Source organism: Carcharodon carcharias (assembly GCF_017639515.1).
Source record: "Carcharodon carcharias isolate sCarCar2 chromosome 27 unlocalized genomic scaffold, sCarCar2.pri SUPER_27_unloc_7, whole genome shotgun sequence".
Lineage (NCBI taxonomy): Eukaryota > Metazoa > Chordata > Chondrichthyes > Lamniformes > Lamnidae > Carcharodon > Carcharodon carcharias.
In genome coordinates this window covers 494,353-516,752 of record NW_024470651.1, presented here as the reverse complement: position 1 = coordinate 516,752, position 22,400 = coordinate 494,353, and the positions used below count along the sequence as shown (strand labels likewise).

The 22,400-nt window shown below is 44.3% G+C and overlaps 1 protein-coding gene, 1 long non-coding RNA gene and 2 other non-coding genes across 4 annotated transcripts; 2 read left to right on the top strand and 2 right to left on the bottom strand.

Annotated features, from left to right (window-relative positions):
- Positions 1 to 764: 764 nt before the first annotated feature.
- On the bottom strand, positions 765 to 5,846 carry LOC121273962 (zinc finger protein 135-like). Its single transcript, XM_041181095.1, has 2 exons — positions 5,661 to 5,846; positions 765 to 4,311 (listed from the first exon to the last, which is right to left on the bottom strand). The coding sequence occupies exon 2, from the start codon at positions 3,958 to 3,960 to the stop codon at positions 2,932 to 2,934; it is 1,029 nt and encodes a 342-aa protein (XP_041037029.1). The 5' UTR covers positions 3,961 to 4,311; positions 5,661 to 5,846; the 3' UTR covers positions 765 to 2,931.
- A 3,784-nt stretch (positions 5,847 to 9,630) lies between these two features.
- On the bottom strand, positions 9,631 to 9,703 carry trnat-agu. Its single transcript has one exon. It is a non-coding gene; the product is annotated as a tRNA-Thr (tRNA).
- A 3,740-nt stretch (positions 9,704 to 13,443) lies between these two features.
- trnae-uuc lies at positions 13,444 to 13,515 on the top strand. Its single transcript has one exon. It is a non-coding gene; the product is annotated as a tRNA-Glu (tRNA).
- Positions 13,516 to 18,437: 4,922 nt separating this feature from the next.
- LOC121273963 lies at positions 18,438 to 20,220 on the top strand. Its single transcript, XR_005942134.1, has 3 exons — positions 18,438 to 18,575; positions 19,005 to 19,110; positions 20,120 to 20,220. It is a non-coding gene; the product is annotated as an uncharacterized LOC121273963 (long non-coding RNA).
- The last annotated feature ends 2,180 nt before the right edge of the window (positions 20,221 to 22,400 follow it).

The window sequence follows — 22,400 nt, the reverse complement described above, 5'->3', positions numbered from 1 at the left end:
TTTTCTAAATCCTGATTCAATTTCCCTCTTCACTTAAACTTTACTCCCCCTGATAGGTACCAGTGTATTTCATTCATTGCTGATTGTTTTATAGTTAGTTTCACTGTGGAGTATATGTTAATGTCTTAATGATTTAAAATGTCTATTCAATTTTCCACAATAATCACTCCATGTACTGTTGTAAAGTAGCTGAGCATGTCTGGGACCTGTTCTTCAGTGCAGGGTCACCATGCATTTCCACATGTTAATTACACCACATGGAACATATCACATCTGCACACTCATGCCATATCCCAATTCCATGCTGCATGTGCCAACCTATGCAAGTTGCTCTTGGCCTTTCAGGTGATCTTATCATAATATCAATGGGGTGTCTGTCTGAAGATCTTTGCTGATCTAACTCTGCCTGGTTCTGGAGTCTCAGATAGTGGCCAGACTATCAAATTCAGTTTCTTTTAAAATACAGAGGCAAGGACACAAACATCACCAAGAGAAATCTCTGTTTACTGTTCTCATCTACACTTTCCTGACTTTAACTAGAATGAACATGTACATCAGATTGAACTATTCCATTGCACTAGACCCAGGTGAATTATTCCATTTTCCAACTGGTGGTGTGATTTTCTCTATCTTTTATTCTAAATACGTAATTCCATGAATTATAATTCTATCTCATTCAGCAGCACTGGAGGAACTATATTGTCCCATTTAATACTCACATAATATGGTGTTTGTAGATCAGAAACAGAAGTACAGATACTTGCAATCAGATTGTAGATCACTCCCATATCTCCCGTTCTCAGACACATTGTCCTGAATGATAACAAATGGGATGAAGCCAAATATTTATAAAGCAAAGCCTTTTGTTTAAATTGTCACCGAACTGTCAGTGGAAAGGGTTAACTTCTCAGCTTGTTAGCAAAGGGGCTGAAGAAACATTCTCAAATGTGCACACTTGTGTCAACTTTATGTAACTTCATTTTCAGATCCAGGATGAACCAAACCCCTATTTCAATCTTTGTTTTTCCAATTCGCTGAGTACTTTTATCAGCTTTGCCCAAATGTATTTTTTTCTTCTTTCGTCAGGCACCTTTCCAAATGACGGTAATAAAACTGAAGAAAAATAAAACTGAAAAAGTTCACTTTCACAGGCAAAAGGAGCTTCAACCTTCTGAGACTGAAAAGAGTTAAAGAGGGTGGAGCTTCCCACAGCTTGTGAGCTCCGGAACAGAACCTCAAGGCTGAAGCTTATCTTTAGGGAATCCAACTTTTCGATGCCTTTTACAATTGTACAAGTTCATTGTGATTCATACTTAAAGGTTTACTTTCACTCAGTCATTATAACCTTTCACTTTTCTCAGCACAGAAGCTGGCAGCATTTTAGATTCAATCCCAATTGTAAACTTCTCTTGTAGCTGGCGTATGGAGAAGATCATGTCCACTGTAGATCTGCCAGCACAGAAACCGCACTGTGCTTCTGGATACACTCGGTCTGCAAGTAGATGGAGTCTTTTAGGCCTGACCCTAGTGAAGGTCGTCCCTGTGATGCTGAGGAGTGAGATGTCCCTGTAGTTGCTGCAATCTCCTCTGTCACCTTTCTTTTAGTATATTGTGATCATTCTTCAATCACACGTGTCCTGTGGAATGGATCCTACATCCCAACAGAGAAGGAGGAGCTCATGAAGCTGTGACAGTAGATGGGACTTTCTGGGCTTGAGCAGTTCAGCTGGAATTCCATCCTTGCTGGGTGTCTTTCTGCTTGCTAAGCAATTAATGGCCTTTTTGAGCTCAGATGATGAGGGTTCTCATCCAACTCAACCATGATAGAAAGCTGCAGGAGAGAGTCAACGGAGACTGGGAGATATCCTTCTCATAGGAGTACACCTCACAGTAAAGTTCAACCCAGTGGGACATCTGTTTACTTCTGTGGGTGAGAACTTCACCATCTGCTGATTTCAGGGGGTAACTTTGGTGATGGTCGGACCAAGCGCCCTCCTGATCCCATCATACACAGCACGTAGATTTCCATTGTCACAGGCAGTTTGGATTTCATGATCTGGTCTGATCCAGTGTTTATTTACACAGTATCTCCCTGTCTTTTACACAACTGTCTCAGCTACTTTCAAGTTACACAGTGTTCTAGCTGTTGGGTTTATGTTGTAATCAGGTAGGCTTTGCTTTTTGCTTCAATGACAGATTCATCTCTGCTGAGTAGGTCTCAAACCAGACTTTGTTGTGGGTTCCACCTTTCCCAAATGTTGCTGCTGCTGTGTCAGAAATGATTGAACTCAGCCACTTCCAAGATTCATCAATATCAAATTGACTGATGAAGCTTTTATTGATGAGCCTGTAAAATATTTCACTATTTTATTCATCTTCCTTGACAGTTTAATTACACAATGGAGGTGTCACTGTAAAGAATATGCAAATCAGTAAGAATTGTCAGCAAGGATTAATCAGCACTTTCTAATTGGAGATGTTAATCAGTGGAAAATCTCAGACACTGAATTGTAGAGTTCGTACCAAAGATCAATTTAGGATTGAAGTAAAAGTTAATATTTTTATTATAAATGCATTCCTGTCATGAGTTCTTGAATTAAGGGGTAATATCACAGATGGTGCTTTTAAAAAGGGGCACTGCAGTCCAGAAAATCAGTGACAGATCCAGAATATTAAACTCCAGCCAGTTATACGGCTGTTAACATCAGCAGGAACAAACCTAATTATTGTCCGACTATCAATCCTGGACGTGATTAACAGTAGCAGAATCCAACCCCGCAGTTATTTATGAATTCACTGGTGAGTCCGCAGGTTGGAGGACCTTGTGAATCCCTTTCCACACACGGAACAGGTGAATGGTCTCTCCTCAATGTGAATTCGCTGGAGTACAGTCAGCTTAGATGACTGTCTGAAATTCTTTCCACAGATATTTCAGCTGAATGGGCTCTTCTCAGTGTGAATTCGCTGGTGTGACTGAAGGCTGGATAACCGAGCAAATCCCTTCCCACACGCGGAGCAGGTGAACGGCCTCTCCCCGGTGTGAATTCGCTGGTGTCTCACCAGATCAAATGACTGAGTAAATTTTTTCCCACACACACAGCAGGTGAATGGCCTCTCCCCAGTGTGAGTACGCTGGTGTACAGTGAGGGCAGAAGAATGTCTGAACCTCTTTCCACAGGAAGTGCAGCTGAATGGCTTCTCCTCAGAGTGAATTCGCTGGTGTTCAATGAGGACAGATGACTGTCTGAAACTCTTTCCACAAGTAGTGCAGCTGAATGGACTCTCCTTAGTATGAATTCGTTGGTGTAACTGGAGGCTGAATAATCGAGCAAATCCCTTCCCACAAACGGAGCAGGTGAATGGTCTCTCCCCGGTGTGAAGCCGCTGGTGTCTAACCAGGTCAAATGACTGAGTGAATCCCTTCCCACACACAGAACAGGTGAACAGTCTCTCCCCAGTGTGAGTACGTTGGTGTACAGCGAGTGTGGATGAATGTCCGAAACTCTTTCCACAGGAGGTGCAGCTGAAAGGCTTCTCCTCAGTATGAATTTGCTGATGTGACCAAAGACTGGATGACCGAGTGAAACCCTCCCCACACACAGAGCAGGTGAATGGCTTTTCCCCAGTGTGAATGCGCTGGTGATTCAGCAGGCTGGCTGACTGAGTGAATCCCTTCCCACACATGGAGCAGGTGAACGGTCGCTCCCCAGTGTGAACTCGCTGGTGCGTAGTGAGGGTGGATGAATACCTGAACCTCTTCCCACAGTAAGTGCAGCTGAAGGGCCTCTCCTCAGTGTGAATTCTCTGGTGTAACATCAGGGAGGTTTTCTGAGTGAATCCCTTCCCACACTTGGAGCAGGTGAACGGCCTCTCCCCAGTGTGACTGCGTCGATGGTATTCCAGCCGGGATGGATAAATGAATCCTTTACCACAGTCCTCACATTTCCAAGGTTTTTCCATGGTGCCAATGTCTTTGTGTTTCTACAGTTGAGCCGATCAATTGGAACCTTGTCCACACACAGAACAGGTGACAGTTTCTCTCTGCTGTGAATGGTGTGATGTTTGTCCAGGCTGTGTAACCGGTTAAAGCTCCTTCCACAGTCAGTGTGCTGAAACACTCTCACTCGGGTATATGTGTCTCGATGCTCGTCCAGTCACATTTATGTTTTAATTATTTTCTTGGAGACAAAACGGACGAACATTTTCCCTTCCACCTTCAAAGGTCGATGGTATTCAGGTTCTGAATAACCAATTGGCTCAGCCAAGATGCTTGGTTTCAGTGCACATCTCCAGATCCTTCCTTTCTAAGACCTGTAAAGAGAGGTTACAAAAGTAATCACTGTAAGTACAGCATAGGAATTCAGAGCAGACAATTCTTGTTTTTACTTTCTCAATTCTCAAAGCTGCGAACCCTTGGCCCAAAGACACTCCCATTTTCTGTGCTAACTTCCAAACCCATCATACCATCTCCCTCATATATTTCCTCCACTCCCAGTTTTCTCCCTCCATCTGCTCTGGTTCAGTTCAGTTCTCAAACCCCTGTGTGCAGAGTGAGAAAACCAATGAATGAATCACTTTTCTCCTGGTCACTGGGACCCTGAAGCCCCGCCTACTCTCGTTTCACCAGGATAGCCGGGCATGCGCAAAGCTCGCTACTGAAGCAAGATGGCGGCTGTTAACCTGGGCCTGTTCGTGGTGAAAAGCCCCAGAGCTGCAGGTTCTTATTGGGAGTTTCCTGCCTCCAGCGGGTGTTTCTGAATCCTCCCCACCCGCATCCTAGGGTTTCCGCACTGATCTTGCTCCAGCTCAAAATGACTGGGGAGTGATTGACGGCATCTTTGGCTCCAGCTCCGGCCTCTCTGGCTGCACTGGAGAGGTGCAGAGGAGATTCACCAGGATGCAGCCTGGGCTGGAGAGTTTCAGCTATGAAGAGAGACTGGATAGGCTGGGGTTGTGTTATTAAGAGCAGAGAAGGCTGAGGGGATAGAGCTATACAAAATTATGAGGGGCATAAATAGGGTGGAAGTGAAGAAGCATTTCCCCTTAGCAGCGGTGTCAATAACCAAGGATCATCGATTTAAGGTAAGGGGCAGGAGGTTTAGAGGGCATTTGAGGATTTTGTTTCACCTGGAGGGTGGTTGGAGTCTGGAGACTGGAACTCACTGCCTGAGGGGGTGGTAGAGGCAACAACATTTAAGAAGATTTAGATGAACACCTGAAACACCACAGTTTACAGGGTTAGGGGCCAAGTGCTGGAAAATGGGATGAGAATAGACAGGTGCTCGATGGCCGGCACAGACACGATGGGCCGAAGGGCCTGTTTCTCTCTGTGACTCTGACCAATAGGAAGGGGGAGGGTCTGGAGGACCGAGCAGCAACGGCTGATCCTCCAGCCAATCGGAGTGAATGAGGGGCGGGGCTGAGCCCTCCGTAGCTGCGCATGCGCTCCTCCGCACACAGACCCCTATAAAGATGGCGGTGGTTAACAGCCCCCACCTCCCCCACCACCCCACACGGTCTTGTCAGCGTGAAAACCCCGAGCAGCTGCCGCCGGTTCAAACCCGGACCCGGGATCTTCTTACTGGGGGTTTGGGGTCTACACCGGGTGTTTGTGAATCCTCCTGTCTAACCCAGCCGCCGGCTCCATCCCTCCCGCTCACCCGATAAACAGCCGCTGCCCCGCTCGGTGTGACCGCGGGACCGGGAGTTTCCTTTGGGGCTTGAGGCCTCCCCTGGGTGTTTGTGAATCTTCCCCACCCGCTCGGCCGCCTCCATTCCTCCTACAATCGGCCGTTTCTCTCGGGTTGTGAAGCGGAGATAACCGCATCCCCGCAGTTGCTCTTCCAGACTGCGCATGCGCCAACCTGTCCTGCGCATGCTCTCTTCTCAACCCACCATTGCGCCTGCGCGGGGGCCCTTGCGGAGAACACAGGGCACATTCTACACCGCAGCGAATGCTGGGTAGGAACCCCGCCATGGAGAAGGCGAAATCTTAACTGGATAATTATGTTTTCAACCCCGATTACAATTGGAGCCATGGAGATGATATACAGAATTATTAAATAATTTGTTCCAGCAACCAATGTGCCTAAAACCTCGACCAGAGTTCTGTTCTGGGAGTAACCAACAACAGAACAAACCCCAACAGTTGGATGTGAACCCATTAGAGTCTCAGTAGCTGAAGTGAACGTGTGATTTAAAAAATATAATTGTACATATTGGCCCAATGGCTTCATTGTCTTCGGATCACAAAACATAATTTTCTATTTAACCACGTGAACTTTCATTGGTGGTGCTCCTACTCAGCCTTTGCTGCGGGGTAGAATATGCCTTATCCTCACTGCAAGATTTCCCCTTGCAGACAGAGTATCGGACTCTGCCTGGAGCATGCGCATTGCAGGGTGTAACTTGAGCTGAGCAACAGAATGTCGACGCGAGTGAATGTAGCCGGTGGGTGGAGAGGAATGAAGGGGCTGAGTGACAAGAGAGCAATGGGGAGGCTAAGTGAGTGGGGAGGGCGAAAGGTGGCCGAGTGCTTGGGGTGGACTGGAGGGGCCGAGTGGTGGAGAGGAATGGCGGTGGCTGCTTGGATGATGAGGCATCATGAACACCCAGTGGAGTCCTCAAACTCTCAATAAGAAACTCCCAATCCCGGGGTTGCACCAAGTGGTGCGGCGGATGTTTATTTGGGTGAGAAACTGTCCAGGAAGCAGGAAGGGATGGAGCCAGCGGCTGGGTTAGATAGAGTGTGTGGGGGAGGCAGATTCATTCGTGGATTTCAAAAGAAAATTGGACCAAAACCTGCAGCATGTCCAGGGAAAGGGCAGAGGAATGGGAACAGGCGAGTTAGTTTCCAGAAGAATAATAGGTCTCCCATTTCAGACGATGATGAAGAGTTTTTTTTTTAATTTTCTTAGGGGGTTGTTAGTGTGAGAAGTGTTACCCAGGAAACATTGGAGGCTGGGTCGTTGAATTTATTCAAGGCAGAATTAAACAGATTTTTGATAGACAAGCGAGTCAAGGACTATGGGGGCAGGGGACGGAACAGACAGACAGGAAAGTGGAGCTGAGACCACAAGATCAGCCATGATCTTATTGAATGGCGGAGCAGGATCAAAGAACTGAAAGGCCGATGTTCCTCTGACCAGGGCTGAATGGCCTCAAGATGTGGTGTTGTCTTGGCTCTGATTTTTTGGAACTGTGAAGGGCTCGAGCAACAAAATGGTCTATTCCTGCTGCTACTTGTTATGTTCTTATTCAGCACCAATACCACTCAAGGCAATGGTTACTATCATATTGCCAGCAGTAGCATGTTTGAGTGGCCGATTTAGGCTGCAGCTTCTATTGAGTCATGGATTTGAATCTCATCACTGCCAAAGTTTCAGTTGGTTCGTCCTTTCAGATGTTTCATCAAATTCCTTAGCATAGGCTCAGGTAATTTGATGTATGATGTGATTCGTCTTGGTAGGAGTTACAAGGGAGGCTGTAGGAATTGCAGGGTGACTGCGAATAGGCAGGACTGAATGCTCTCACTCTCTGCTGTAACCATTCCATGATTTTACATGAACAACATTTACACCAGTTTAAGGGCTCCAGTCATGGCTGAATGATTAAGGCGATGGATTTTAACTCCACTGGGATCTACCGACACAGATTCGCGTCCTGCCGATTGCACTGCTTAGTGTTCCTTCCTTTTGGTGCCTCCAGAATGAATTATTGGCTAAAAGGAGTCAGAACCTTCTAAACACTCCCGTCTGTTTATCCTTTATCACTTCTGTGTTCCCTCTTTTCTGTCAATCCATAAGCATTCGCAGAATTTGCAGTCAGAAATGGAACAGAGCTGAGCTATTTAGTGGCATCCTTGCTTTCTGAGAGTTTGCCAGTCCTCAGCGACAAACCCTAGCCCGCTGTCACTCTCGGTGTATCTGTCTGTGTCTGTTCATGTGTGTGTGTCAATGTGGTTAAGTTCCCCGAGGGGTGAACACATTTTTACCATTGCAAATTTTATTCACTTGCATCATATATCTTCATGGTAAATGGTACAAAGAATAACAACAGGTTTAAAAGTTGCAAGAGGGGATTGACACTTTCTGTATTTATTTAAGTGGAGACTGCTTATTGATTCAGTGTCCATATGTGACACAGCAGAGGAAGATTGAAATTTTCACTGAGCAACATTTGAACAGACAATGCATTCACTCGGTGTGATGGTGTGTTCCAGTTCGGTATATGCAATCAGAGAATCAATTTCTATTCGTTGCTTTGAACCCAAACTTTCTAATAGGATGGATGTTATGCACATGCTTCCTCTATTTTCTCGCTTTATTTGAAATGAATAATCATAAATCCATTTGTGTGGGAACTTAATAAATAACAGCAGGACTGGCAAAGTTAGGACAAGATTTCCTTGTAGCCAAAGGGTACAAAGCAGAACCATGTCAGTGATATAAGTAGATGCAGGAAGAGAGGGAGTCTAAGTTGTCTTAAACCATTAAACCTTCAGTTGGAAGCTAATTTCATTCAAAAAGTATGCTATAGAAACACCCTAATGGGTCAGATTCGGTGCTTTCACCGCCTGGGTTCCATTTGCTGTCTCGATGTTGTGCAAAATGTCGTAACTAGGACCCAACTTATGGTTTGGAAAAGAATCATATTAAAATTGAAACCTTCACTCTGTTTCTCCCTTCACATTTGCTGTCAGACCTGCTGAGAACTTCCAGCACTTTCAGTTTTTATTATAACATGAATTACTGTCTTTATCATACACAGGAGTACAAGCAATAGGAGCAGGAATAGACCACACGGCTCATCGAGCTTGTTCCATCATTCAGTTCAATCATGGCTGATCTTGGACTTCAACTCCATTATCCTGCCCGTTCCCCATATCCCGTAATTCCCCGAGAGAGCAAACATCTGTCCATCCCAGCCTTAAATGTATTAAATGATGGAGCATCCACAACCCTCTAGGTAGAGAATTCAAAGATTCACAACCCTTTACGTGAAGGAATTTCTCCTCATCTCAACCCTAAATTATCGGCCCTTTACCCTGAGACAGTGCTTCAGTGTTTTAGATTCCCTGACCAGTGGAAACAATCTCTGGTCCAAACAAACAAGCCCCCTCAGAATTTTGTAGGTTTCAATGAGATTGCCTTTCATTCTTCTAAACTCCAGAGAATAAAAGCCCAATTTATTCAGCCTCTCATCATAGGACAACCATCTCATTCCAGAGCCCAATTTAGTGAACCTTCTCTGTACCGTCTCCACTGCCAGTATAGCCTTTTATAAAGGTGGAGATGAAAACAGCACACGGGATTCTAGATGCCGTCTTACCAAAACAGACTTCTTTATTCTTGCTTTATTACAATCGCTTTGCCATCGGCCTTCCTAATTGCTTGTTGCACCCACATGCTCACTTTGTCCGTTGCTTGCACAAGTCTCTTTGAGCATCAGCATTTACAAATTTCAAAAGCATTCTGCTGTTTTAATTTTTGCAAGTGAAACTATGCACACAGCTGCTCACATCATATTTCATCTGCCATCTTGTTGGCCACTCACATAACCTTCTTACATTCTTTTAGAGTGCTCTCCTCAAAGGAGGCATTGCCACCAAATTTCATACATTTTAGTTGCAGGCCCCAGTGAGAATTGGACTCACGACCCCTGGTTTACTAGACCAGTGCTCTAACCACTGAGCTATGGAGCCACATGCTATAAACAAATCATAGTAAGCTTCCTAGTGGAACGAGGAACAGGACAAAGCTCCACATCGATGATATTTGATAGACCTGGAAAGGTCTGAGATGGAGAACAGATCATTAAAAGGTGCGACATGAAAACGGCAGAATTTGATGTGTTTTCAGTGATGAATGTCTGCCGTGGTTATGTGAGAGATTTTACTGCCGCCTGTTCACACTGACACAAATATCACTCCTGAACAATCAATCTCTTTGAAAACAGCGCGCCAGGCCGAATGGCCTCTTTCTTTGCTGGAACAGGCTTTCATGTTATTATTTCCCAGCATCATTTCCCAGTCATTCCGACATTTTATTACACGCTTGGCGGAATGTACTTTCTTACATTCTCGCTTTTGAAGTCAAGACACTGAGCAATTTCAAAATTTTTCATTAATTTCAGCACAGGATTTGGAACCAGACCAGTTGAATGACACTTTATTGGTGCCAATCCTGCACTGCAGCTCACCCCTTAAAAACAGTGGCTGTCATTGCCCGAAGATGTCATTTCTGATAAAATTCTGTAGGAGAAACTTATCTCTGGTGAAAGTATCCGAAAAAGGGCAAAGATGGTGGAGATAAAGCACGTTGCAAGAGTTATAAACAGTTTTACTCGTGATTTCGAGGTGAGGATTCGGCCCTTTCACCGCCATGGCCCGGACTCGATTCCCGGCCAGGCAATGAAGGTTTATTGATTTGGTACAAACTGTTAAAACAGGCCTGATTTAATTATTGATTGAAAACCGAAACACACAACAGCTCCGCCCGAATCAGTGGAGTGAGAGTTGAAGTTTCACATCAGAGCTGCAAATGTCACACGTGGAACAGCTTCGAGAAGAAATACAGTTCCTAATGTCCGAGGGATATCAGTTTGGACTATTTGTATTTACAATTTCATTCTCTCGATGTGTCCATTGCCTTAACCACTTGACCACAAGGACTCGGTGTCTGTTTAAATGTTGCTCAGTGAAAATTTCAATCGCCCTCCGCTATGTAACACTTAATAACTGAACAGTCTCCACTCAGAAATACAGAAAGAAAATTCCTCCTGAACATTTTAAACCTGTTTTTATTTTCTCTCTACGATTTTAATATGAAGCCACAAAACTAAGGTGAATAAAGTGGGGATCGGTAAAAATGATGAACTGAAGCACATTGACACACACAGCGGAACACACACAGACAAATACACCGAGAGGGACAGAGGGCTAAGGAGAGACAAACAGCCAGAAAGAAAGGATGTCACCAAACTGGCTCAGTTAAGTTCCATTTCCATATGCAGATTTTGCAAATCCTTGCAGATGAAAGTGCAGGAGTTTTTGTTTGATTCCATTTATCCAATAACTAATTCTGTTGGCACCTGGTTAAAATCGGGAATAACGAGAACCGCAGTCAGCAAACCAACATTGGGGAAACCCCGATGGATGTCAGTACCATCACCCTCAACAATTGTCTGCGACTAACAGCACTTCCTTAGGGAAAACATGTTCATATCAAATCAGAGATAACTATGAAGTAAGTCGTACGGCCAGTCGTGTCTGTGCTGACTCTCAGGAAGAGCAACAAAACCAATTCCACTCACACGCCTGTCTCCCACAGCAACTTCTATTTACATTGTCTCTCCTCGTTCACCCTGTCAAAATGAAGGACCACAACCCGCCCCAACCCCCACCCCCAGTTTTAAACTGGAGTTGTCTTTCGCTCACCCAAATGGAATTCCTAATGTGCCCGAAAGTGGGAAGCAACTGAAAATTTGGGAGCGGTGGGATTTGAACACACTCCTCCAGAGACTGGAACCTGAATCCAGCTCTCCCATTTGTAGAGCAAATGGAATTAGATAGTAGACTTCAGCTCAGAAATAATGATGACCTGCTTGATCAGGGTAAAGTTCTTTTGTAATTTGATATGAAATCAATTGCATAAATAAATAAATTTGTATCAAAAACTGTATGAGGAATCCCAGTCCAACTCTTCATGTCATTGTGTCAGGGAAACTTTGTTAACTAAGGCAAACTGTGCATGGATTCTGCAGAAATTCCTTCTTCAAGCGAGAAATGGACAATGATTGAAAGGGGGAAAACTCAGGTTTAACTAAAGAGAGAAGGAATTTGAGACGAATTGGTTAGCTCTTTAAAAATAGCTGGCACAGATACGATGGGGTGAAGGGCTTCACGTTGTAGTAAAAACAGGAAATGCTGGCAAAACTCAACAGGTCTGACAATACCTGTGGAGAGAGAAGCAGAGTTAATGCTTCACGTCGGCATGACTCTGAAGAAGAGACATACTGACTCGGAACGTTAACTCAGCTTCTCTCTCTACATATGTTGCCTGGCCTGCTGAGTTTTCCCCAGCACTTTCTGTTTTTATTTCAGATTTCCAACGTCTACAATATTTTGCTTCCATCTTAGGTCCTCTTACTGCGCTGTGCCATTTGATGCTGACATTGTTGATCAGTCTGTCTCCAGCATTCCTAATGAGAACAGCCGAATTCCATTTCTTCAAAACAAAGACCCAAAGTGCTGCTGCATGACGTCACCGTTTAACATTCCAGACAGCTCCATTGGGATCTTTACAGTGCAGGGTTTATAGGGGCGAGTGGGGTCATATTCACTTCACATATGATGGAGCTGCGGTTTGAAACCTGGCAAGACCGTTATCCAAGCTTGTTTATTTAAGTGTGAGTGAATGTTCAATAATTTACATTTGTTGTTTAAAATGAACACGTGGGGTCGAACCCTGCTGCCTGAGGATTTATCATTTTAAATAGGAGAAAACCTACCCAAACACACCCGTATTTTCTTGTTCATTTGTCAGCATTCAGGAGGTGGCGTAGTGGCATTGTCACTGAGCTAGAAATCCAGAGATAAAAGCAAAATAATGTGGATGCAGGAAATCTGAAATAAAAACAGAAAATGCTGGAAAAATTCAGTATGTCTGGCAGCAACTCTGGAGAAAGAAACAGAGTTAATGTTTCTATTCCGTATGACTCTTCTTCAGAGTTCTTTGTGCAGCACACAGGACCGAATGGCCTCTTTCTTTGCTATAACTTTCTATAATCATATGTTTCCCAACACCACGGTTACTTCTTTCACAGTCATTCTGCCATTTTATAATCCCTCTTGCGAGTGGAATCAAAGGTTAACAATGTGCACAAGACTGGATGGAGTCTGTGACTGTGGATAATCGGCACTGTGCACATTCCTGTAATCAGTATTTGGGAGAATCAGGAAGATGAGATCTCAGATTATCTTTACTATGTCATTTGCCAATTCATTCTTTCTAAAATCCTTGGGTCCCACATTTCCTGCTTTCTAGGGGAAGCTTGGGTTCATGAATTGACTGTCTGCATCAAGCAGCTAATTGACCTGAGAGCTGGACAGGCAGAGGGATCTGGAGGCGAGGCAGGGACAGAAGCAGAAAGAGATGCGACATGAAAGTGTTTAGAATGTGATGTGTCAGTTGCTTTCAGTGATGATTGTCTGCTGTGTGTTCCCTTGTCACTTTCACAGGAGCCGTAGTGATGATGTTGGTGGGTTTTGGAAATTGAAATTTACCCATGAGCAGTTTGTGGGACTATTTCACCTCACTGTCAATTTCATGTTCCAGCTCACAGGAACCGTTGTTGTCATTGACTGAAGAATTCGTTCCATCTAAAATGGAAACATGCTTAAAAGCAGCGTCGATAAATCAAACTGATAAACGTGACACAGCTTCCCTGGTGGTCTAGTGGTCAGGATTTGGCACTTTCACAGCCATGACCTGGGTTCGATTCCCAGCCAGGGAATTCGGATTTTTGATCTTGTTAAGATGGGTATTAAGTACTTTTTGATTGAAAAGATTTTGCAACTCCACCAGAATCTTTGGGGTGACAGTTGAAGTTTCGCCTCTGAGCTGGAAATATCACACTTGGAACAGGTCAGGAACAAAGATAAAGGCAGAGTGAATGAATGAATGAAAGGAGGACAAGAGAAGGGCTGGATGCAAAGCACTGACCACAGAGATGGTGGCGCGAGGCAAAATATGGGTGGGGGAAGGACAAATTTTGGTCCCTACTGTTTGCACTGACAAAGACATCACTCCTGATGGGTCAATCACAACTGCTCCTTTAAAAGCAGCACATCAGCTCATCGAGGCCGAATGACCTCTTTCTATGCTGTAACTTCCTGTAATTTAATGTTTCCCAACAGCACGGGTGCTTCTTTCACAGTCATTCTGCCATTTTATAACCCACTCTAGCGAGATGTACTTTCTAATCTTCCATTCGGCTCTTTGGAAACCAAAATATGGAGCAAATTCAGCGAGTTTTCTTCTCATTTCTAGCACGAGATTTGTCACGAGACTACTTGAAGGACACATTAATGGTGTCAATCCTTCACTGGAGCTCACCCTGTCCAAAGAGCACTGTTATCATCAGCCTGTTATGTAACTTCTTGCAGTACATCTGCTGAACAATATAAGCTTATCACAGCTCTGCTTTCTTCACATTGAAATCCAGTGTGAAAATATGAACAATTTCAAAGCTGAACAACGTACACAAGACTGGAAGGAGAGTGTAGCGGTGGATAATCGGCACTGTGCACATTCCTGTAATCAGTACCTGGGGGAATCAGGAATTCCTGGTGTCTCTTTGCCCTGTTATCTGTAAACTGATCACGTTGTGTTTTATCTTCACATGAACTGACTGCATTTGGTCAAGCAGCTCCTGGAAAAGCAGAGGGAGCTGGAGATGAGGCAGAGAGAGATGTGACGTGAAAGTGCTTTGAAATTTTTGTGCATCAAATGCTTTCAGTGGTGAATATCCAACATGTGCAAATCTCATAAGAACTGCAGTGATGAGGTTGGTGAATTATTTGTTTGAAAGAAGCTGCGTCCGACATCAGATGAACCCAAGGCCCTGGCATTATGAGCCTTCGCTCTACTGACTGAGCTAGACACAAAGTTAAAACCAGGAATAATGATAAGAGGGAAACCCCAATGGATATTGACTCCATCGCCTTAACCACTCGGCCACGATGACTGGCTCTATGCACAGGTTAGTGTCCTTGGTATAAAATCATAGGCGACTGCAGCAGAGGAGGAGGACATTCGGCCCATTGTGTAAATTCTGGCTTTTGGAAGAGGAATTCAGCTAATTCAACAGCCCCACCTTTTCTCTACAGCTATTTATATTTTTATTGTCTCTCCTCATTTCTCCTGTTAAAGTGAAACACCACAAACACCTGCTTTAACTATGAGCTGGCACCTTTTCGACCAATAGGGCAATTTCAGCAGCTTTGGGGTTAGAAACCACGCATCAATAAAGAGTGAGACCTTAAATCAGCACCTACGACCACTCAGCTGTGATGCCGAGCTCAGGATGTTACTGCCCATGGCTTTGCCCGTTATTTCTACTCAAATAAAACAGAAGCAAAGCAGCAGCGACATGTCACAAGGCCCCACAAGCCTCCTCCGTCACTCCATAAGATCATGGCGGATCCCCAGCAACAACACCCGATGCTGAGAGCCATTCATTCCCTTAAGAGTCCAAAAATCAGGAGAGTTTTAGGATGTTTTTTCTTCCATTGATCAGAGAGCTCTGTGAACACCTGGTTGAAATCAGCAGTAATGAGAAGCACAATCGATAAGATTGGAACTTTCCTTGGGAAACCCCAGTGGATTTTAAAAGCATCGTTTTCACCACTCGGACACTATGATTGACCAACGATCCAATGCTTTTCACTCATTCATCAATAACATCATTCACAGCTTCCTCTTCTCAGATGCACCTCCTTCCAAAAATTGTGATCCATTTTACTCAGGATTTGTTTCTGGATTTAATGTTTAGCTGCTTTGTGACCTCATTTTGAAATCAGAATCGCTTCAATGTCCAACACAATTTGAATTGCAAACCTGTCGGACAAACAATGGAAAAATATCGCTCGGAAACACAAATACCATGGTGCTCATTTCCAGATTCACAACAGTCAGATTTTCAATTAAATGAAGGAATTTTACATTGAAAACACTTAGAACGTTTGTGTGACTTTTATTTGTGACTCACTCACTCGGGTATGTTGTAAATGCTGCTCGGAGGTTTAGTGACCGGGATATAATCTACCGGCATTTTCCTGAGCCTGTGCTCGGTGTATTGGGAGATTTGACACGGGTTGGAATATCTTGAATCTCAGGGATAGACAGTAACCCGTTGATTGAAGCTGCTGTCGCTGCTTTCTGCTGGCAGTGGGTGATTGGAGAGTGCGGGGCCAAAATATTGCTGCTTTTCTGCTTTTCCCTGTCTCACTCATTGTTTCCCCCTTCTTTTTTTTCCCAATAAATTATAAAGATTTTCCTTTTCCCACCTATTTCCATTATTAAAAGAAAACCCACTAGAGCTATACCTTGAGTGCCCTACCATCCATTCTTAATTAGCACATTCGTTTAGATAATATCACCAACTTTAACTTTAACACCTATGTGTTCTATTGTACTATTGTTGTTGACATCTTTTGATGATCTGCTTCTATCACTGCTTGTTTGTCCCTACAACCACACCAACCCCCTCCACCTCTCTGTCTCTCTATCTCTCCGCCCCCCCACACACACACCTTAAACCAGCTTATATTTCAGCTCTTTCCTGGACTCGAACTCAAGTTCTGTCGAAGGGTCATGAGGACTCGAAACGTCAACTCTTTTCTTCTCCGCCGATGCTGCCAGACCTGCTGAGTTTTTCCAGGAGCTGAGAAAGAGAGAATAATCGATGGGCTTGGTTGAATCCAATAACTTCATAACTTTCCAATGGGTTAGATATCGGTACATGGTTGGGCTAATTGTTGTCTCTTTACATTTGAAATGAATATTCGAAAAAAGCCATTTGCCTGGGAGCTCACTTGGATAACAGTGGAACTGGCAACATTTCAGAAATCTTTCCTTTCAGCGCAAGTACCTAATGACAGCCTGGACTTGTGTGACGATGAATGCTGATGGGGAGAAAACAGTGAAAGTTTCATCCCTGGGCGGTCTCAAATCATCAACCTTTCAGTTAACAGCCGAACACGCTGACCAATTGCACCACAGAGACTGCTGTGGATTTAACCTAGGGTGTTAGCGAGTTGAAGCTTCAGATTTCTGCTACCGGAATGCCAATTGTTTTCTATCAGTTTACCTTTTCCAAGATAAAGTTTGGGACACTCATTATGGCTACATGGAAACAGTCTGATCCCACCCACTGCAGGCACATCCATGTCACCGGGAACCAGTTCTCCGACAACCAGTGCTGTCTCCTTTCGAGCCTTTCGGTGTCTTGTCTATTACCAAGTATTCTGATTGTCCCGAAGCCAATATTAGGTTTGAATTCCTGATGTGCAGAATCCTTTCAATGTCTCACATTATTTAATTTCACTGATAATATCAGAGTCAATGTTCCAGCGTCTTAAAGAAGGGAAAGGTACCTTGACTGTCTCTTGTCAGTCAGACAGTTCACCCTTCATTCGCCTTGGATTCCATTCCTCAAAAAATTTCTTCTTGAGTTCCCTGACGACATCTGGCAGCATCTTTGGATCAAGAGGCATAATGCAGTGCCGTTCTGATGAAAACCATGTTTCTCTCTCCACAGACGCTACCAGATCTGCTGAGAATTCCAGTGTTTTCTGTTTTTTATTTCAGATAGCCAGCATCTGCAGTATTTTGCTTTTGTTTACTTGATTAGTGAAACATATGAGGTTCTGAGGGTACTTGACAGGGCGGATGTGGAGTGGATGTTACCCCTTGTGGAAGAATCTAGAGCTAGAGATAGCTGTTTAAAAATAAGGGGTCACCCATTTAAAACGGAGATGAGGTGAATTTCCTTTTCCTCAGAGGGTCGTGTGTCTTTGGAACTCTCTTCCTGAAAAGGCTGTGGAAGCAAAGTCTTTGAATATTTTTAAGGCAGAGGTGGATATATTCTTGGTAAGCAAGGGGGTGATAGGTTATTGGGGTTAGATTGGGTACAGGTTTCAGGTTACTATCAGATCAGCCATGATCTTATTGAATGATGGAGCAGGCTTGAGGGGCCTAATGGCCTACTCCTGCTCCTTGTTCTTTTGTAGTGCTAAGAATGTGGATCCCATTAACAGTAGATTTCGAGGTCCATGTCTGAGCTGAAAACGTAGAGGTAAACTAACACTGTAAACAAATTGTTCACTAGCTGGAAAAGGAAAGGGATTCGCTCCATCATCCCATTTACTGACACAGCAACACATTCTCATTCAGATGCTTCAGGTGTACAAAGGGCTTTATTCAGTTTGCCCACATGTCAACATTTCAACTTTAATAGTTTAAAGGGTTTGATCCATAATCAGAGCATTGCTACTGGCAAAACACTGTTTAAATGTTCCATATATAAGGGGGAAAAGTCACTAGCTTGTCCCATCTCCTGAGATTGCATTGAGTTCAGAACCATCTGTTGGGGTTTGTTCTGCTGCTCATAACATCCAGGAGAGAATTGTGGTGGAGCCTGGAGCGATATGGCCGTTGAATCAATTGATTTAACAATTTTATGTCTTGCCCCTATGGCACCGACCGTATTCTGATTGCAGGATTTCGACATTCTACAATTCGGTCTTTCAATGGCGGAGCGGCCACCCAGCTTTCACTGCGGGACAGAATGTACCCTATCCTCACAATTGAAGCTCCCTACGCATGCGCATTGCGGTCCTTTTATCAGCATGCGCAGTGCTGGTCTGTGACGGAAGCTGCTCCGAGCGGGTGAGAGAAAGTCGAGCGGAACAAACTAACAGTTCGTGGGTGTGTGAGGAGGAATGGAGCCAGCGGAGTGGGCAAGGAGGTTTCATAAAGACACAGTGCAGGTCACAGATCCCAAATAACAAGGTATCGGTCTTGTGTTTGCAGAGAACGGGCCCAAAAAGTCTGGATTTCTCCCTTCGCCAGGCCCGGGGTAACGGCAGCCATGTTTATAGGGGGCAATGTGCATCAGGACGCATGCGCGGTCATCCTGGTCCAGGTAGTGGGAGGAGAGAATGTTGTGAATTTCTCTCCTGGACTGACAGGGATGGATTTTGGAAACTCCTTTTACAGACGGTTAGAAGGGGAGGATTTACACACCACAAACTCAAACCAAGAGAAACATTTGTTCTTTCTGAATTTCTGTGCTGGACTGACAGTGATGGATTTTGGAAACTCCTTTTGCAAGGGTTTAAAGGATTCACACACAGCAATTTCAAAGCAGGAGAAATGTTTGTGTGTTCTCAATTTCTACTCTGGACTGACAGTGATGGATTTTATAACTTCTTTTTACAGGTTAATGGAAGGATGTTGTCAGACAGGAAACTCAATTGAAACATCATATCAGAGTCTGACAGAATCACTCGATTCATCAGGACCTGGATATTATCAGACTTGGAATGTAAGCATTGAATTCCAGGTCATTACCACTCAACGTGTGAAATGTCTTCCTCACATCTCCCCTGTAGATCTTGCCCCAAATCTTAAATCTGTGTCTGTAATCCTTTTACGATCAGCGAATGGGAACAGCTTTTCTATAACTACCTATGTAAACCACTCATGATCTTGTACCCCTCTACCAAATCTCCCCTCAATCTACTTTGCTCCAAGGAGAACAACCCCAGTTTCTCCAACCTAACCTTACAACTAAAATCCCTCATCGAACTATTCTGGTAAATCTCCTCAGCCCCCTCTCAAGGACAGTCACATCCTTCATAATGTGTGGTGATCACTGGTTTGTACATACCCAGATGTTCTGTGTTCGTTTCTGTGACATCATCATCACATCATCAATTACACTGTGACATCATCACACATCGACAATTACACTGTGACATCACCCCACTTCCCAGGTATTTCCTCAACTGGGAGATTTTTCTCTGACTCCAGTGTTTCTGTTATCTTTCCAGTCGCAGGCTCCAGCAGGAGAGTTTAAAGTTGGAACGAGTGAAATAGTTTCAGAGGTTAATACTTTTGAGTATTCATCTACAATTGAGACCTTTAGTGCTGTGCTATGTTATCTATGAGAGTTCAATGGCTCTGGGGCTGGTGTTGCTCCTCCACTGTGGATCTGAAACCATGTCCACCTATTGTCCTGTTTTACCTCTGCCCTTCCTGATCACCTCTCTGCCATTGTTTAACCTCCCCTGCCTCTAATACTGGGTGTGTTTTAACTATGTTTCATACTCTACTGTAACTTCTGCCGACTCTGTCTAAACAAGGTTTCCACTGCTGTCCACCCCCTCATCACGTGCTGCTGGCTTCTCAGCTTTACCTTCCCACAGTATGTTTCATAGTCAGGAATTGTTTTTCCTGTGTTATAGTCAATTTCTCTCCCGCTCTGAGCTAATATTGACTATCACATACTGTCCACCCTGAAACATTAATTAATTGATTCTATTGTGTGACAGAATGCTCCAAGGTGTTTCACGGGAGTGTTATAAAGCAACATTTGACACTGAGCCACATGAAGAAATATCAGGGCAGATGGACAAAGGTCTACTAAAAGAGGTAGGTTTTAAGGATTATCTTAAAGGAGGAAAGAGAGGTTTAGGGGGGAAATTCCAGAGCTTGTGGCTTTGGCAGCTAAAGGGGAGACACCAAAGTTGGAGCAGTTAAAATCAGGAATGCTGTTGAGGTCCGAATTAGAGAAGTGTAGATATCTCGGAGGGTTGTGAGGCTGGAGGAGATAGGGAAGGAAAGACCTTTCATGAATTTAAACTAAGGATGAGAAATTTTAAATTGAGGTTCTCCTTAAGCCAGAGCCTTTGTAAGTCAGTGAGTATAGGGGTGATGGGTGAACAAGACCTGGTGCAAGTAAGCAGAGTTCTGGATTATAGGCCCAGACTGGGTGGCAGGTTCCCTCCCCTGAAGGACATTAGTGAACCAGTTGGGTTTTTATGACAATCCAGCAGTTTTCTTGGTCAGACCGTTCAATAACTGTCCCTCTGTTCGACATGAAACTAAACTCACTGTTAATTCCTCCTCAGTAACAATTGTAAACACAAAGCTTCCAGCCGGGATTGAACCGGGGACTTTCTCATGTAAAGTAAACGTGATAATCAGTGCACTAGGGAAATGAGTGTGAATCCCCCCCGGACAGAGGGGAACTGACCATCCATCTCTAGCTCTAATTCCCAAACAGAAAATGCTGCCAAGAATCAGCAAGTCAGGCTGAGTCTGCGGCCGCTCTCACCATCTGAAACCATCACAATGCCCGGCTGATTGACGGCAGCTCTGAACCAATAGGAAGAGGGAGGGCGGAACTGGAGGATCGATGGGAGACGCTGGTCCTCCAACCAATCGGAATGAATGAGGGGCGGGGCCGGGAGTGAAGCATGCGCAGTGTGAGTAATTGCGATGAAGAGATGCTTCTTTTTTCAGAATTACCTGGAAAAACTCAGCAGGTCTGGCAGCATCGGCGGAGAAGAAAAGAGTTGACGTTTCGAGTCCTCATGACCCTTCGACAGAACTTGAGTTCGAGTCCAAGAAAGAGTTGAAAAGTAAGCTGCTTTAAGGTGTGTGAGAGAGGAGGAGGAGGAGGGGGGGGGGGGGGGCGGAGCCGGAGAGAGAGAGAGAGAGAGAGAGAGAGAAGCGGAGGGGGGGTGTGGTTGTAGGGACAAACAAGCAGTGATAGAAGCAGATCATCAAAAGATGTCACCAATAATAGAACAAAAGAACGCATAGGTGTTAAAGTTAAAGTTGGTGATATTATCTAAACGAATGTGCTAATTAAGAATGGATGGTAGGGCACTCAAGGTATAGCTCTTGTGGGGCTGGGGAGAGCATAAAAGATTTAAAAATATTTAAAAATAATGGAAATAGGTGGGAAAAGAAAAATCTATATAATTTATTGGAGAAAAACAAAAGGAAGGGGGAAACAGAAAGGGGGTGGGGAAATTAAGATTCTAAAACGGTTGCCCCCAATAAAGATGGCCGCCGCGCATGCGCCCCGCCGGGCATTGCCCCCAATAAAGATGGCGGCCGTCAACTCGGGGCCTGAAAGTAGGAGAAACCTGTGGCCTCACTCGGCGCAAATGAAGGGCATGGTCCAAAGTTTACCATAAGTTCTTTTTCTGGGTTTGCCGTTTACACAACATGTTTGCAAAGCCAACCCGCCCACCGGCCTGATCTATCGCTCCCTTCTTCCCACCTTTTCATCCACTCACCAATTGCGGAACGAAAAAAGAAGCAAAAATAAAAACAAAAAAACTGCGGATGCTGGAAATCCAAAACAAAAACAGAATTACCTGGAAAAACTCAGCAGGTCTGGCAGCATCGGCGGAGAAGAAAAGAGTTGACGTTTCGAGTCCTCATGACCCTTCGACAGAACTGTGTGAAAAGAAATCATGCTGCATCATTCTGCAAAGATAAAAGATTTATCTTCACCAGAATGTTTCAGCTTTTTTTTTCTCTTACTCAACCTGTAACTACAGATCGCCTAATATCGTAAATATTTATTGGGATTACATTCTGTTGTGTTTTTGTTTAGAATTTCATGTAATACTAACCATTTCTTTGCTAAGACGGGCATGTTTGTCAGCATACTTACTTAATGTCTGTCATCTCTCTACCTGAGACAGAGTCTAACTCACTAAAACTTATTGAACTCTCTCCCTCTGTCTCCCTCTAAAAGTACTGGAGAGCTGATGTCCCAACAACGTGTTCACACTGACGAGAGACCATTCAGGT

Coding starts and splice junctions, on each gene's coding strand:
- LOC121273962 (XM_041181095.1), bottom strand. CDS start 3,960: ATGGAAAAACCTTGGAAATGTGAGGACTGTGGTAAAGGATTCATTTAT.